We start from the raw sequence: 17112 nt of genomic DNA on the forward strand, positions 1-17112 counted from the left end.
GCCAGTGCAAAGGCCCTGAGGAAGAGTGTGCCTGGAGTGTATGAGGACAAGCAAGGAGGCCGGTATGGCTGGAGCCGAGTGGCGAAGGGGGAGTGACAGGAAATGAGGGCAGGGAGGTTAACGGGGCACCAGCAAATACGGAGGCCATTGTAGGCCGCTGTGGATTCTAACTTTCAAGCGAAATTGGGAGCCACCGTAGAGTTTTCAGCAGAGGCATGACATGACCTGGCTTCAATTTTCAAAGGATCACGGGGTGCTACTGGGTTGGGAACAGACCCAAGGGCGATAGATAGCGACAGGCTATTGCGGCGAGGCAAGATAGGAGTGATGGTGGCTTTGTTGGATCTTGGTAGCAGTTGAGGAGGAGGTAGTAAGAAGTGATCAAATTCTGGTTATGCTTTGAAGGGAGAATGAACAGGATTTGCTGATGAAGCAGGTACAGGGTAAGAGAGAAAGAGGAGTCAAAATGCGCTCAAGTCTTTTAGCTCGAACACCGGAAAGGGTTGAGTTGCTGCTGATTAAGATGGGGAAGCATTGGGAAGAGGTAGGTTTTGTGTGTGGGGAGGGAATGAACTGTTCGATTTTAGATATATTCAAATGTCCGTTAGGCAAATGATACTCACATAGACTGGCTGTGGTCTGTGAGCTGTCTGTGATCAGAGAGATAAGCAGCTTAATGCTGAGCCTAAATCATCTACGACACCGAGCACGTACTTTAGTTCGGCTTACATTTTTGTCCCTTAAGAGTTGATCAATGAAGGAAGCAGTGTATTAATTTGCATTCCGGCTCAAGCTCTTATGTCCTTGTGAACAGGTAATAAATAGTTCATGGATCTGCTACTCTGTGTAGCACTGTATTAAGACAACCAAGTCAAAGCATCGGGTAGACAATTCGATACATGATTCTGGAGTTTGGAGTAGAAGTCTGAGACTATAGAGTTTATTGGATGCGAGTTGGGAGTGGCCAGTGTAGAGATGAGACATGAAGTCGTGGAACCAGATGAAATCCCCCAGGGAGTGAGTGTAGCCAGAGAAGAGAGAAAGACTGAAGACTGAGCCCAGGGCATGCCAGTATTTCAAGAGTGGGAAGATGGGAAGGATCCAGCAAGAGACTGGAAAAGCTCAGCCCAGAAGAGGACAGATGGGAAGAGTGAGAGTGTGAGGCCAAGTGAAGACGGTGTTTCAAGGAGGGAGCAATCAGGTAAATCGAGGACCAAGAAGAGATCGTTGATGATCTTGACAAAAACACTTCGAGTGGGATGGCACGGACATCGGACTCAGCAGTTCGTCGACAATGGTCGCGGTTGAAACGAGATGGAACAGATACTTACGAAGTACCTTAGACGTGCTAGGTATTGTGCTAAAATGTCTGTCAAGTTTTAAAATACAAAGCCCCGTGAGAGTAGGGATGTTGTTTATCCTTATTTAACTGATGAGGAAATAGGCTTAGAGGTATTAAAGGTTTGGCCAAGGCCACATAGCAGTACGGAGATCATTTACACGATGCTATGTATTTTCAGCAACTGTTTTCAGCCAGTTATTTCCTTCATACTCATTGCCCTGGACTGTTCGGTCTCACTCTTTACTTAGGAAGGCATCGGGAGGAGCCCCAATCCAGATCTAAAGGTACAAATGCAAAGAATGTTTAAGAACACGGTGGCAAACGAAGTGGGCATGAGTCACTGGACCCAACCACGCTCTGCAGTGTTTGTGACACCTGATCTTTTATACTCTTCATAAACAGTGGTCTGAAGACTTCGGATCTTTAAATTTAGTCTCTGTTTAGTTTTTGGTGATCTTTGACGTATTCCTTTTAAACGCTCTTATTTGGTACCTGTTTATGATTTCCTTTTCAGAAACTGCATGACCACACAGTGAGGTTTTGTTTCTACTCCCTGGACTATTGAATTCTATTGCACTCACTTCTGTACAGTGGTTTCCTCCCTAAGAATTTCCTCTGTAATAGTTCTACACTTCCATTCTTTAGTATCGAGTCTAATATATTCACTTCCCTAGAAACTGTCCATCGAAAGGTTTATCCTAGGAAATCTTTTTGTCTCCTTCCAATGCCTGCCTTTGTCTTCAGTCCCCTGGAAGAAATGGATCGAGTTCTAGGGGGCTAATTGAAGTTTTCCCTTTTTCTTTTTCTGTGCTACGCTTCATAGCAGGACAAGTCTTGGGCCAGGCAGCCTAGAGTTTTAGATAAGTTTTCTTATTTAATTGCAGACTTCCCACAGTATTTCTCTAACCTGGTAAAAGATTTGTGCTTTGACAATCATATCGTCCTTAGGAAATATCCCTTTTCTGCCTCTAGAATCTGATTTCCGGGAGGATTATTATTATATTTATCTTAAAATCTTCATGTCTGTGAAGTACAGTTTGTTGACAGCAGATTTCTGTTTATTTGCAGATGTTCGCACGCAAGCCATGTACCAGATGATGGATCAAGGCTTTGTAGGACTTATTTTTTCCTGTTTCATAGAAGATAAAAACACAAAGGTATCGTGTGTGTGTGCACGTTTGTGTGCGCACACGTGCGTGCGCACGCGTGTGTGTAAACACACACAGAATGTAGAAAAATCTTTTTGCAATTTCAATAGGGTGGCCAGGGAAGGTTTCAATGAGAAAGGTCATTGAGTCAGAACCTGAAGAAAGTGAGGGAACAATCTTGTGGATTTCTTGGGGGAAGAGCGTTCCAGGCAGAGGAAATAGCCAGTGCAAAGACCCTGAGGTGAGTGTGACATGTTCAAGGGACATCAAGGAAGTCAGTGTGGCTGCAGCACAGGGAGGAAGACCGTGACCATGTGTCCCAGTTCTACCCCCTTATGCCAGTCTCTCGTTTAGTTAGCTCACTTCTTGGAAGGGCCCTGGTTGAGACGACCGCTCATCTGGTCATCCTACAGTGAGGTCTGAAAGATAACTGGGGCCAGATCTTCTGAGGCCTTGACTTTGACTCTGAGTTGGGAAGCCACTAGAGGGTGACTTTATGTTTTAATGGGATCTTGCTGACTACTGTGTTGAGAATAGACTGGACGAGGCAGGGATGGGGGGAGTAAGGGAGGAAGCGCAAGTGGGCTGCGGCATCATGATGAAAGCCATCTGGAAGATACTGCGGTAATCTAGCAAGGGATGATGGAGGCCTGACCACGGTGGCAGAGTGGCAGCGATGAGAGGTGGCTGGATTCTACACACATTTTGGTGGCTAGTAATAGTAACAAGTACTGTTTATCACCTATTGTATGGCACCTACTCACTGGGTGTTTGACATAAATATTCTCTGACCCTGACAAAAAGCCTATGAGGATGGTTGTCATCTGTATGTTATGGATGAGTAAACCAAAGCTCAGAGACGTTAAGCTGCTTGATCAAATGGCTAGTTTGCCATCGTCTATTTAGAGGACTTCTCTTCGAATTTTACATTTGTGTCAAGAGATTTTGCTATGCGTCAGTTTAAACAAAAAGAAAGTTACTATTTAACATTGTAGGTATGAATTTTGCCAAAAGCATCAAGTGCATCCTATTATTTACTACGTTAGTTATATTCTCAGAATCGATGTTAACAATAAATAGCCTTCATGAAATCACTTTTTTCCACAAATATTAAAGTTCAGTATTTTGAACTTTGTATTTCATTTGAAATGCTTTTGGCTTTGTCATCATAAATTTGTTTGCCGTCATTATAATAGTTGTTGAAGAAGTTTGTCAGCTTCCAAAAAAAGCAGTTCGAACGGTCTGGTCCTTCGTTCCTTGGTTCTCGTGTTCGCGAGCCCTTTGCCGCTGTCACACGAACACGTGGTCGACTGTGGCCATCTCATGTTGACCGATTGATTGTTCCGACGGCAGATATATGGCATATCCCATCTCTGTAATCTCTTTTACCTTCCGTTTTCAAAGTGGCCTTTGAGTTTTAGGTTAGCATATCACTAAACTGCTATACCTTTTTCCAAATTAATCCTTCTCTTCGTGACCTTTTTAAATTTTTTGTTTTTTTTTTATAGACTGGCCGCGTCCTCTACACTTGCTTTCAATCCATTCAGGCCCAGAAGAGCTCAGAGTAAGTACGTATGTTATGTTTCGATGGGTTAACTTCTGGTCAAGAACATTGCTTGTTTTCTTCCTAAAATTTTAGTTCTCTCACTGGTAAAACACCAAGAATTCTGTAGTCTACTTAACACTTCTTCACGACCCCGTGAGGAGTGAGAGTCTCTTTCGCATCTCGGTATTGGGGATCTACAGAGCCAGCAGCACACAAGCAGTCTTTTTGTCCAGTTCGTTGTCACAGTCGCTTCCTTTCTCCAAGCGACTCGACCCCCACTTCCCTTTCTCTGGTGAATTGTAAAGCAAAGACTAAGCGTGCAGAGTGTTTGACATTCGTACAGCCTATTGTCTTTGTGGTGCCATGAACTTGACTTTAGAGTTCCAGTATCTCATTGAAATGTTCGCATAGGTGACTTTCCTCCTTTAAATTCCATTCACCCTAAATTAGAAAATCTTAATCTAATCTCTGCTATCTGCCAAATGTCAAAGTAGGCACTGAGGATGCAAAGATGAAAGCCAAGTTCATTATCTAATTGAGAAACAGAAGCAAAAACCGTCTTAAATTGTTTTTTTTTTCTTATAATCATTGTCGATTTATTATTATAGCATTGTGGCATTGTTTGAAATAGCAGAGACTGGAGAAAAACATGTCTGTCAGTACAGACCGATGAAAGTATGATGCATCCCAAAATTGGATTAATATGTTAAAAAAATATGACAAAGCTCAGTAGTAATACGGAAATATCTCCGAGATACATTAATAAATAAAACAGGCGAGGTAGAAGAATATTATACATAGCGTGCTAGTATTCGGGTAAGAACATGGAAGAGAAGTATATTGGTGAACACACCAGCATACCTGCTGATAAATACATAGAATGTACGGAAGGGAACACGTCAGTCACCACCCCAGACGGGAAGTGGAAAGGGGCGAGTAGGACGTGCGCAGACTTCGCCGTGTGCTTCACAGAGCCTGGGAAAGTGGAACCAGACAAAAGTGGCGCTTAGTCAAGAAACTGGAATTTTTGATGTTTTCATCAAAGTCATAGATGCACATGCATCAACATTTCAAATGGTATGGAGGAACTTACGATAAATAATCTCAATCCTCAGAAGGAACCACTTCTTCTAATTTTGTTTTCAGTTCTGATTTTTACTTCGATATCTCAATAATAGACTTTTGATACTTTTCGTTGACTTACTAATTTTGGATATTATCTGTTTTCTTACTTTGTCTTGCTTTCGCAAATGAGGGTTTAGGTCACTTACACCGCCTCATCTCCGTTCTCCCTGAGGTAGTTATAGTAATACTTTCCGTTCTTCTGTTGGTCCCTTTTCTAATCTTAAATAAAGTTTGTTCTTTTATTTATTCTACCAACGACAGACAAGAGGCAGTGTCTTTTGGCTCCCTGCTGTCAACCTGCAGTTTTACCATAAACCTTTATATATTCACAGTTGCCAGTATTTACGTCCCGTGTTGTAACCATAATTGGGTTTCCTGAGCTTTGTCTACTAGTCGATTCGAAGAGTAGAAAATAAAGTGTTTATATTATTACGATTATGTAAATCATCCATGTACAACCAAGCAGTATAATGTTGTCTACTACGATTCTGTTTCCTTCCGCGTATAGCTTTTTGCTGTTTCATAGGGTTTTGAAATGACTTTCCTCATTTTTTGGCCTCCGTCACCTCTGACGAGTCATAGCTGACCTCCTGGGACTTTCCTTCATTGTCCTTCTGGGTCGGCTCCATTGGTGTCTGGATTTCATGTCATCTTTCTTGGTTCGCCCTGTCATCGTGCTAAACCTTCTGAGTCTGTGCTTGTCCGAAAATGGTTTTATTCTTTCTTAATAACCCTAATGGCTAAAGAATTCTGAACTGACATTTTCCTCCTCAGAACTTTAAAGGCATGGTTTCATTATTGTTTCATAAACATCCAGTATTATTGATGAAGTCTCTTACCAGTCTAATTCTTCTTCTTTTGTAAGGGACTTTCTTTCCCTCCTTTCTCTCTCTGGTAGCTTTTAAGAACTTCTCTATTTTTAAATTTTCTTTTATTATTTTCAATTACCGTTGACATTCAATATTATTTTATATTAGTTTCAGGTGTACAGCATAGTGGTTAGATGTTCATATAATTTGTGAAGTGGTCCCCCCACCCCCAATTAGTGTAGTACCCACCTGGCACTACACGTAGTTATTACAGCATTATCTACTCTATTCCCTATGCTGTACTTCACACCTCCGAGACTGTTTTGTAATTACCAATTTGTACTTCTTAATCCCTTCACCATTTTCACCCTGCCCTCCTACCCCCCTCCCATCTGGTAAACATCAGTTTGTTCTCTGTGTCTATGAGTCTGTTTCTATTTCGTTTGTTCATTTATTTTGTTCTTTAAATTCTACATGTAAGTGAAATCATATGTGATTTGTCTTTCTCTGACTTACTTCACTTAGCATAACATCCTCTAGGTCTATCCATGTGTTGCAAATGGAATGATTTCATTTTTTATGGCTGAGTAATATTCCATTGTATATATATGCCACTTACTTATCCAATCATCTGATGGATGCTTTCATTTCTTGGCTGTTGCGAATAACGCTGCAGTGAAAACAGGGGTGCACATACCCTTTCAAATTAGTGTTTTGGATTTCGTTGGATAAATACCCAGGAGTGGAATTGCTGGGTCGTAAGATAGTTCTATTTTTAATTTTTTGAGGAACCTCCAAACTGTTTTCCATAGTGGCTGCAATCCCAGCAACAGTGTACAAGGGTTCCCTTTTCTCCACATCCTCGCCAACACTTGTTTTTTGTTTTATTGTTGATGACCATTCTGACAGGTGTGAGTTGATATCTCATTGTGGTTTTAATTTGCATTTCTCTGATGATTAGTGACCTTGAGAATTTTTCATACGTTTATTGGCAATCTGTATTTCCTCTTCGGAGAAATGTCTTATTCACATCCTCTGCCCATTTTTAATTCGATTTTTTTTGGTGTTGTGTTGTATGACTTCTTTATAAATTTTGGATATTAACCCCTTATTACATGTGTCATAGGTGAATATCTTGTCCCATTTAGTGGGTCATCTTTCCGTTTTGTTGATGGTTTCCTTTGCAGTGCAAAAAGTTTTTAGTTTGATGTAGTGCCATTTGTTTATTTTTTCTTTTGTTCCTTCCCTTGTCTGAGGAGATATGTCAGAAAAAATATTACTAAGAACAATGTTTACTGCCCATGTTTTCTTCCAGGAGTTTTATGGCTTGGGATCTTATATTTAAAAGTCTTTAATTCATTTTGAATTTGTTCTCGTATACGGTGTGAGAACGTGGTCCAGTTTCTCTTTTTTTGCATGTATCTGTCCAGTTTCCCCAACACCATTTATTGACTACACTGTCTTTAGCCCATTGTATGTTCTTTTCTCCTTCGTCATAGATGAAATGACCATAAAGGCATGGATTTATTTCCAGGCTATCTATTCTGTTTGATTAATCTATATGTCTGTTTTGATACCAGTAATCAATTGTTTTGATTACTGTGGCCTTAAGATACTATACTGTAGTATAGTTTACTATCAGGTAGTGTGATACATCTAGCTTTGTTCTTCCTCAAGATTTCTGTGGCTATTTGGGGTTTTTTATGGTTCCATATAAATTTTAGGATTATTTATTCTGGTTCTGTGAAAAATGCCATTGGTATTTTCATAGGGATTGCATCGAATCTACAGATTACTTTGGGTAGGATGCCCACTTTAACGATGTAAATTCTTCCCATCCACGAGCTCGGCATATGCTTCCATTTATTTGTATCTTCTTCAGTTTCTCTCTTCAGTGTCTTATAATTTTCCGAGCATAGGTCTTTTACCTCCTTGGTTAAATTTATTCCTAGGTATTTTATTATTTTTTGATGCAGTCGTAAGTGCAATTATTTTCTTAATTTCTCGTTGTGATAATTCATTATCGATGTATAAAAATGCAACTGATTTTTGAATATTAACTTCGTATCCTGCTACTTCACTGAATTCATTGATCAGTTCTAACAGTTTTTTTTGGTGGAATCTTGGGGTTCTCTCTATATAGTATCATGTCATCTGCAGATAGGTGACAGTTTTACTTCTTCCTTTCCAATTTAGATGCCTTTTATTTCTCTTTCTTGTCTGATTGCTATGGCTGGGACTTCCAATACAATGTCGAATAAAAGTGGTGAAAGTGGGCATCCTTGTCTTGCTCCTGATCTTAAGGAAAATGCTTTTAGCCTTTCCCCTGTTGACTGTAGTGTTAACTGTGGATTTGTCATACACGGCCTTTATTGAGTTAAGGTATGTTCCCTCTGTTCCCACTTTGTTGAGAGTTTTTTTTTTTAATCATAAATGGATGCTGGATTTTGTCAAATGCTTTTTCTGTATCTATTGTTATGATCATATGATTTTTATCTTTCATTTGTTTACATGGTGCATCATGTTAATTGATTTGTGGATATTCAACAAACTTTGCATTCCAGGAAGAAATCCTACTTAATCGTGGTGTATGATCTTTTTGATGTATTGTTGAATTTGGTTTGTTAATATTTCGTTGAGGATTTTTGCATCTATGTTCGTCAGGAATGTCGGCTTATGGTTTTATTGTTTTGTAATGTCTTTGGTTTAGGAATCAGGATAATGCTGGCATCATAGAATGAGCTTGGGAACCTTCCCTCCTCTTGAATTTTTTGGAATAGTTTGAGAGGAATAGGTGTTAATTCTTCTTCTTTGGTAAAATTTATCTGTGAAGCCATCTGATCCAGGACTTCTGTTTCTTGGGAGATTTTTCATTACCAATTTGATTTTGTTTGTAGTAACCAGTCTGTTGAGATTTTCTGTTTTTTCTTGATTCAGTCTTGAAAAATTTTATATTTATAGTATTTATCCATTTCTTCCAGGAACTTCTCTATTCTTGAGGTTGTAAAATTTTCTATGCTGTAGCTAGAATGTGAATATTTCTTGATTCAAACTGCTGGATGCTTTCAGTCAGCTTGCACTTGTCCTTCAGCTCTGGGAAGTTCTCTGCTATTGTTTTCTTTTGTAGCCCCCGATAGAACAACCCATAATCTACCCAGTTCCTTGGAAGAGAAATCTTATTTATAATTTAATCCAATAATTTAAAGTTTCTTCAAGTCGAAATCAGTCTTTGTGGAGATAATTTCTCCTTCTTCAGTTACTTCCCTTTCTCCCCATGTTTGACTCTAAGATGACATCTGAAGCATTGGAGAGATGACATAAACAAACTTACACTATAGGGAAAGGGAGCTTCCTGGTCTTGTGCTAGTTTTGAGAATCAGAGCAGGAGTCCTATTCATGGTCAGTGCTCGCCTTCACTTTCCCGATATACTTCTCCTCTCTCAGAGACTTAAAGCCCCAGTATGAAGAGATACCTTAACCAGCTTCCTCTCTTATGACTCTTTCCCTCTTTTTCTCCACAAGTTAGGACAGATGTGTCATATCCTTTCCTCTGTTCTTCGGTAATTCTTTCCCATTTTCCTTTCTCTTTCTAGAACTATTAGTCACATATTAAAGGTCCTAGGTTGACCACAGTGACCCTTTTCACTCATATTTTCTCTCTCTCTCTCTTTTTTTGTTTTAATTTCTCAGATATATTCTTGATTTTATCTCCCGATCCATTCACTGAAGTTTTTTTTTTATTTTCACAATTTTATATTTTTAATTTCCAAGAAGTTTTTTCCCTTGTTTACCAGTTATTCCAATTTCACAGTACCCTGTTCTTGATTTATTGCTATAATATTGAAATGTTAAAATTTCTTCTGTTGTTTCAGTTCTGTTTCTTCTGTGGTCATTTTTTTATGTTTATTTTTTATCTTTCTTGTCCATCCTCTTTTAAGAACAAGGCAACAAAAAAGATGAGTAACAACTCATTATTTGTGATTTGGCTTGTTAACAGGAGGCTTCATTTTAGGGTGAGTGGGTTGAAAGCCTGCCATTTTTCTCAGGGATCACTAAATATTAGATTTCAGGCATCCTGCTCTACAATACCAATCTTAAGAAGTGTTTCCTCCCAGACAGTTTATTCTCTTGGTTAGGAGAACTCTTGTTGTTGCTAATGATGATAATGATTTTGGCTTAAGAATAGAAGCCTCGTTACTAAGTACTGTGTGTATACAGAGCCTCAATCTTGGAAGAGCACAAGAGAGAGGTATCTAGACTCCCAGGTTTTCGGCAGGAGGGCCACAAGGGGTGGTCTTCAGGAAGTTATATTCATGGAGGAGTGTGATAAAGCAACTTTATAGTGTTGTTTATGAATTTTTGTGCTCCCTTGTATGGATCCGACCCTAATTAGCATAACTGAGAACTGAATTAACTGATAGACCACCGAATAGGTCCCACACTGACCACCGGGTAGCAAACGTGCAGGAAAGATCTAAAGAACACTACAAGGGCTCTGAAAATTTAACAGACATTAGAACCAGCCCACTGTGAAAATTTCAACCTGAACTTTACTAGGCAAATTGTCTGCTAAAGCAAAAACAACAACATATTCTCCATAGAATACAAACAAGATCCATTATCTCTTAACCTAATATTGAAAATACCCAGGATGCAATTCAGAATTTCTTGGCATGTGAAGAACCAGGAACATTTCAACTTGCATGGAAAAGGATGTGGGAATCATCTGATAAAGACTTTTAAGCAATTATTATAAAAAAAAAAGTTAAAAAAAGCAATCACAAATACTCTTGCAACAAATGTTTAAACAGAAAGTTTCAGCAAGCAAATGCAAGACATAGCGAACCAAGTACAAACTTTAGAACCGAAAAATCCAATCGCTGAAATGCAAGACTCACTGGATGGGTTTGATAGCAGAATGGAGATGACAGAGGAGAGTCAGGAAACCGATGGTAAATCAGTAGAAAGTATCCAGTATGAATGAGAGAAAAAAATATAGACTAAAAAAGCGAATAGAGAGAGCTACATCAACAAAAATGGAATAGTAGGAAACTTCAAGAGTCCTCCACAAAAGATGCAAATAATCTGGCAAAAACTGTCAGAATCAACTGTTTTGGAACTCTAGAAACTAATCAAAACTGTGTAGCAACCAGGCAAGTGCTTAATAAAGAAAAAAAAACAAAAACAAGAATCTCAGCATTTAAGGAAATCTCTGTCGAATTACTAGATGGCCAGTAAGCTAACAGAGACCTCAGTGGCCACACATAACAAAGAATATAGACTATAAAAGTTAATTCAGGAAAGCCCCTAAACACACAAACAAAATCAAATAAAACAAGCAGCAACAGTAAACCCTGGGGAGGGGACAGAATCTGATTTCCAGAGTCACCATAATATTGAAAATGTCCAATTTTCAACAAAAAAAATAAGCATTCAAAGAAACAAATTATGGGCTATAGACAGGGAAAACAAATTCATGAAAATATTCCCAGAGGAAGTCTAGACATCGGACTTATTAGACAAAGACTTTCAATCAACTATTTAAAATACTCTCAAAAAGCTAAAGGAAACATTGTGCAAAGAACTAAAGAAAACCATGAGAATGACAGAAGATATCTAATAAGGAATATTAATAAAGGGAGAAATTATAAGAAGGAACCAAATAAGAATTCTGGGACCGAGAAGTATAATAACTGAAGTGAAAAGTTCAAGATCAGATTTGAGAAAAGAATCGTCAAATTTTAAGATAGGTCAATTGAAATTACCCAGTCTGAGGAGCGGAAAGAAAGAAGAATGAAGAAAAATCAACAGAGCCTGAGAGACCTGTGGGACTACTCATACTAGGAGTCCCAGGAAAAGATGAGAGTGGCAGAAAGGTGCAGAAAAATATATATAAAGAAGGAATGGTCAAAAACATCCCAAATTTGATGAAAAGCATGAATCTATATATCCAAGAATCTCAAAGAACTCTTAAGCAGGATAAACTCAAAGAGATCCACATTGAGACATATTATAAATCAAAGTGTCAGAAGCCAAAAACAAAGGGAGAATCTTAAAAGCAACGAGAGAAGTGACTCATCATATACATATACAATGGATTCTCAAAAAGGCCAGGAGGCAATTTGTCATCAGAAACTAAGGAGATAGGAAGGCAGTGGAATGACATATTCTAAATGCCGATTAAAAAGAAAAAATAAACTATCAGGCGAGAATTCTATTTATGGCAAAATTATCCTTTAGGAATGAAGGAGAAATTAGTAATTCCCAGGTAAAAAAAAAAATCTGAGTTTTGTCACTAGATCTGCCCTACAAGAAATGCTAAATGAAGGCGTCTTTCAGGATAAAATGAAAGGACTCTAGACAGTATTGAATCCACACAAAGAAGTAAAGAACACCAGAAAGGTAACTCGATGAATATAAAAGTCAGTATTAATATATTTTCAGATTTATAACTCCTCTTTTTCCCCCATATGACTTAAAAGACAAAGACATAAAGCAGCAGTTATTAATCTATTTATAGACACGTAGTGTATAAAGTTGTAATTTATAACAACATAAAAGGATGAGAACGGAGCTATATAGGAGTAGTGTGCATGTAACAGAAACTAAATTGGTATTTATTTGAACTAGATTGTCATAAATTAAAATGTTAATTGTAATTTCCAGGGCAACCATTAAGGAAATAAAGATATATACAATAAAGAAGGATCAAAATGGTATAGTCTTTCTAATACAAAAGAAGGCAGTAATGGAGGAATTGAGGAACAAAAAAGATATGACATGTAGAAAACAAATAGCAAAGTGGCAGAAGTCTTTTTTTATGAATAATTACGTTAAATGTAAACATAAGTAAACTCCCCGATTGTAAGGCAGAGATCAGCAGAATAGATAAACAAAATAAAACAACACAGAAAACATTCTACAAAAGACTCACTTTAGATCCAAAGACAAAACTAGGTTAAAAGTAAAAAGAATGGAAAAACATATTCTAGGCAAATAGTAATCAAAGAGCACTGGAGTGGCTGTACTGTTATCAGTCAAAATATACAAAAATTGTTATGAGACAAAGGACGACATCATATGATGATAAAGTGTCAATCCGACAAGAAGATATAACCATTATAAAGATATATGCACCTAATAAAAGGGCCTCAAAATATATCACGCAAAAAATGGACAGAAAAATTGAAGGGAGAGGTAGATGGTTCAATCGTAGTGGGAAACTTCAACACCCCACTTTCAGTGAAGGGTAGAACAACTAGAAAAAAAAAAGGAAACAGAACTGAACAGCAGTATAAGGCAGCTACGCCTAACCGGCATATATAGAACATTGTACTCAAAAACAATTGAATACACATTCTTCTCAAGTGCACATGGAACATTCTCCAGGATAAAACACACGTTAGTCTGCATAACAAGTCTCATAAATTTAAAAAGATTGAAATCATACACAGCATCTTCTACAAACATGGAATGAATTCTGAGATAGTCTACAGAGGAAATCTGGAAAATTCACAAATATGTGGAAATTAAACACAAACAATGGAACAACGAAGAAATCACAAGAGAAGTTAGAGAACACTTTGAGACTAATGAAAATGAAAACACAAGATTTATGGGGTGCAGCAGAAGCAGTGCTCAGAGGGAATTTATAGCTGTACGTGCCCACGTTAAAAAAGAAATATCTCAAATTAATAACCTAAATTTACACTTCAAGGAATGAGAAAAGAAATGCAAACTAGATACAAAGCAATGAGAATGAAGGAAATGATAAATAATAAAGACAAAATAGGGAATAAAAAAACAATAAATAAATTTTTTTTAAAAATAGTTCTTTGAAAAGTTAAAAAGAAAAAATTGACCTATCTTCAGCTAGACCGACAGAGAAAAAAATGAGAGAAGACCTATGTAACTAAAATCTGAAATAAAAGTGGGGACATTAGTACCGATCTTACAGAAATAAAAAGGATTGGGAGGTAAAACTGAACAATTATATGCCAACAAATTAGATAATCCGAATGAAATGGACAAATGACTAGAAACGTACAAATTGCCAAAACTGGCTCAAAAAGAAATAGAAAACCTGAAAAGGCCTATAAAAATTAAATAGATTGAATTAGTAGTAAAAAACCTCCCAACAACAACAAAAAAAATTCAAGACCAGATGAGAGTACACTGGTTAATTCTGCACACATTTAAAGAAGAATCAACACTAATCCTTCTTAAACTCTTCCAAAAAACAGAAGAGGACTGAGCACTTCTAACTCATTTTTTGAGGCTCACATTACCCTGATACCCAAGCCAAAGATATCAACCAAAAAAGAAAAGAAAATTACAAAGTAATATTCCTTATGAATACAGATGCCAAAATCCTCAACAAAATACTAGCCAACTGATTCCAACAGCATATTAAAAGGATTATACACCATGACCAAGCGGGTCTTACCCCAAGCATACAAACGAGGTTCAACCTAAGGAAATTAATTGATATAATACACTGCTTAATAGAATGCAGGAAAAAACACACGATCATCTCAGTTGATACTCAAGAAGCATTTGACAAATGCTAACACCCTTTCATGATAAAACACTCAGAAAACTAGGAATCTAGGGAACAGCCCTCAACACATATGGGCATTTACGAAAATGCACAGCTAACATTTTACTCAATGGTGAAAGATTGAAAGCCTTCTCCCTAAGATCGGGAACAAGAGAAGGATGCCTGCTTTTAACACTGCTGTTAAACCCTGTACTGGTAGTTCTAGCGAAAACAATCAAGGCAGAAAGCATCCAAATCGGAAAGTAAGAAGTAAAACTTTCTGTATTTGCAGATGACATTATCCTACATATATAAAATCCCAAAGAAGCCCCCGCCAAAGCTACTAGAGCTAATAAATGAATTTAGCAAAGTTGCAGTATTCAAAATCACAGAAATCAGTTGTGTTTCTACACACCAGTAATGAACTAATAATCCTCTCTAATTAAGAGTATAGAAAGAGACCAAAATAAAATAATTTCCCAAAGTGTCTGTACTGATTTTTGCTCCTAAAAGTAATATTGGAGAGTTGCTTCCTTCACAAGCGTTTTCATTTTTTTTAGGTATAGTATGATAATATTACATGAATACCGTTTGTCTTATACATAGATATAGTCCTTGGGTTCAACCCTACATTCATGGTCCCAAAATTAAAGTCGAAGAAACAGGACTTTTTAAATTTAGGTCTGTAAGAAACGCGTAACAGTTTATTAGGTTGTATTAGTTAAAATTACATTTGGTCGAGAACCAAGCAAAAACCCCAAAGACAGCCCCTTGAGCAAAGTTAAATTCTCCATCACAGAAAAAGAAGTAAACAGGTAGACAATAAATGACTTTTATTAGGGAAACAGACATCTTTTGTCTTGTTGCTTCGTTTATAGGGTCTCCCAGTAGTCCAAGATGGATCTTAAAATTGCAGACATACAATGACATTCTAAACAGCAAATAGAAGAAAGTTTTTAAAAAATCTCCTTTTAAGGAATCTTCCTGGTCATACATATAACTTTTTCATAAATGTCTTATTGGCTAGCAATTATATGGCAATAGCTAACTAAAATTTAGGGTGTATGTTTACTAAGAAAGGCACTTGGAAGATATTTAGAGCAGTTTCTTTCATACAGGATATGGTGGAAAGAAATCATAGGAAAGCTGCAGTCTCTGATTTTACAGAAACTCTCAGGCTTCAATGGGAAAATACAAGGAATAAACATTGTGATGGGAAATTTAAGGGATCTAGGAATTTATAAAAGGAAAAGGGCGACCTGGGCAGAAACAGAAAACATAATACAAACAGGATAAACATTGAATGAATGAATGAGTGAATCATTGAAAGAATAAATGAGCATTCTACTTTTTTTTAACTTGAGAACAGCTCAAAGTCACACAGTATTATAAAGGATTACTTTAACATGTAATTGCTTATAATGATGGGTTATATTTTGGGGTTTTGGTGTAATATACATGTATGTAATTATATAATCAATTATACACCTCCCATTAATTATCCTTTTTGAAGTTTATACTCCTGTCTTTCTCAAGAGGGGTGAAAGTGAAATATTCCCAGTATCTTAGGGATGTTATCAGTCATTAGTTAATGAAATGTTGCATTTAAGCAACATTTCTAAAGCTTACAGGTATTGCATATTTAGAGATAAGGTCAACCTCCCACTCTGCAGAAAGATAACAACGGAGAAAAAACTTTAAAAACAACTCTCATTCATTTTCATGATATATCCATGAAGGAAGGAACTACTGGCATAAACTATATGACATGCAGGGTGACATCAGCAAGATGGCAGACTAGGAAGAAAAGCCCAAGACCAGATGGCTTCATGGGTGAATTCTACGAAAAATTCAAAGAAGAATTAACACCATTCCTTCTTACATCTTTCCAAAACAGAAGAGGGGACACCTCCAAACTCATTTTGTGAGTCTGGCATCACCCTGATACCAGAGTCAGACAAAAATACCACAAGAAAAGAATACTACAGGCCAATATCCCTAATGAACGGAGAAGCAAAAATCTTCAATAAAATACTAGAAAACTGAATTCAGCAGTACATTAAAAGGACTAAACACCATGAACAAGTGGGATTTATCACTATAATATAAGGATGTTTCAACATATGCAAATGAATATGATACACCACACTAACAGCTTAAAACCACATGATCATCTCCATTGATGCAGAAAAAAGCTTTCCTTCTAAGATCCTGTACAATGCAAAGATGTCCACTGTTGCCACTTCTATTCAACATAGTACTAGAAGTCTTAGCCAGAGCAATTGGACAAGGAAAAGAAAGAAAAGGCATCCAAATTGGAAGATGACATGATCGAATATGTAGAAAACCCTAAAGACTCAAAAAAAAAAATCCTGTTAGAACTAAAGTTCAGTAAAGTTGCAGAATACGAAATCAACATACAAAAATCTGTCGTTTCTATATACGAATGACAGGCTATCTAAAAAGGAGATTAAGAAAACAGTCCCATTTACAAAAACAACAAAATGAATAGAATATTTAAGAAGAAACTTAACCAAAGTCAAAAGATACGTTCACTGAAAATTATAAAAACGTGAAGGAAATTAAAGACACAGATAATAGAA

The 17112-nt window shown here is 37.2% G+C and overlaps 1 protein-coding gene across 4 annotated transcripts in view; it reads left to right on the forward strand.

The window, feature by feature from the left end:
- The window catches only part of BRCC3 (BRCA1/BRCA2-containing complex subunit 3), a 48318-nt gene that overhangs the window by 17457 nt on the left and 13749 nt on the right, over window positions 1-17112 (forward strand). For 2 of the 4 annotated variants that reach the window (XM_039867022.1, XM_039867023.1), the window contains exons 4-5: window positions 2411-2499; window positions 3999-4054. In XM_039867022.1, coding sequence (XP_039722956.1) covers window positions 2411-2499; window positions 3999-4054 — 145 coding nt within the window. Of the gene's footprint in view, window positions 1-6; window positions 545-1520; window positions 1627-2410; window positions 2500-3998; window positions 4055-17112 lie in introns of those variants that run through there. The other 2 variants (XM_039867025.1, XM_039867024.1) reach the window with 2 other exon arrangements.

The sequence above is a fragment of the Pteropus medius genome, unplaced genomic scaffold (assembly GCF_902729225.1).
Source record: "Pteropus medius unplaced genomic scaffold, Ma_sr-lr_union100, whole genome shotgun sequence".
In the NCBI taxonomy this organism is placed as follows: domain Eukaryota; kingdom Metazoa; phylum Chordata; class Mammalia; order Chiroptera; family Pteropodidae; genus Pteropus; species Pteropus medius.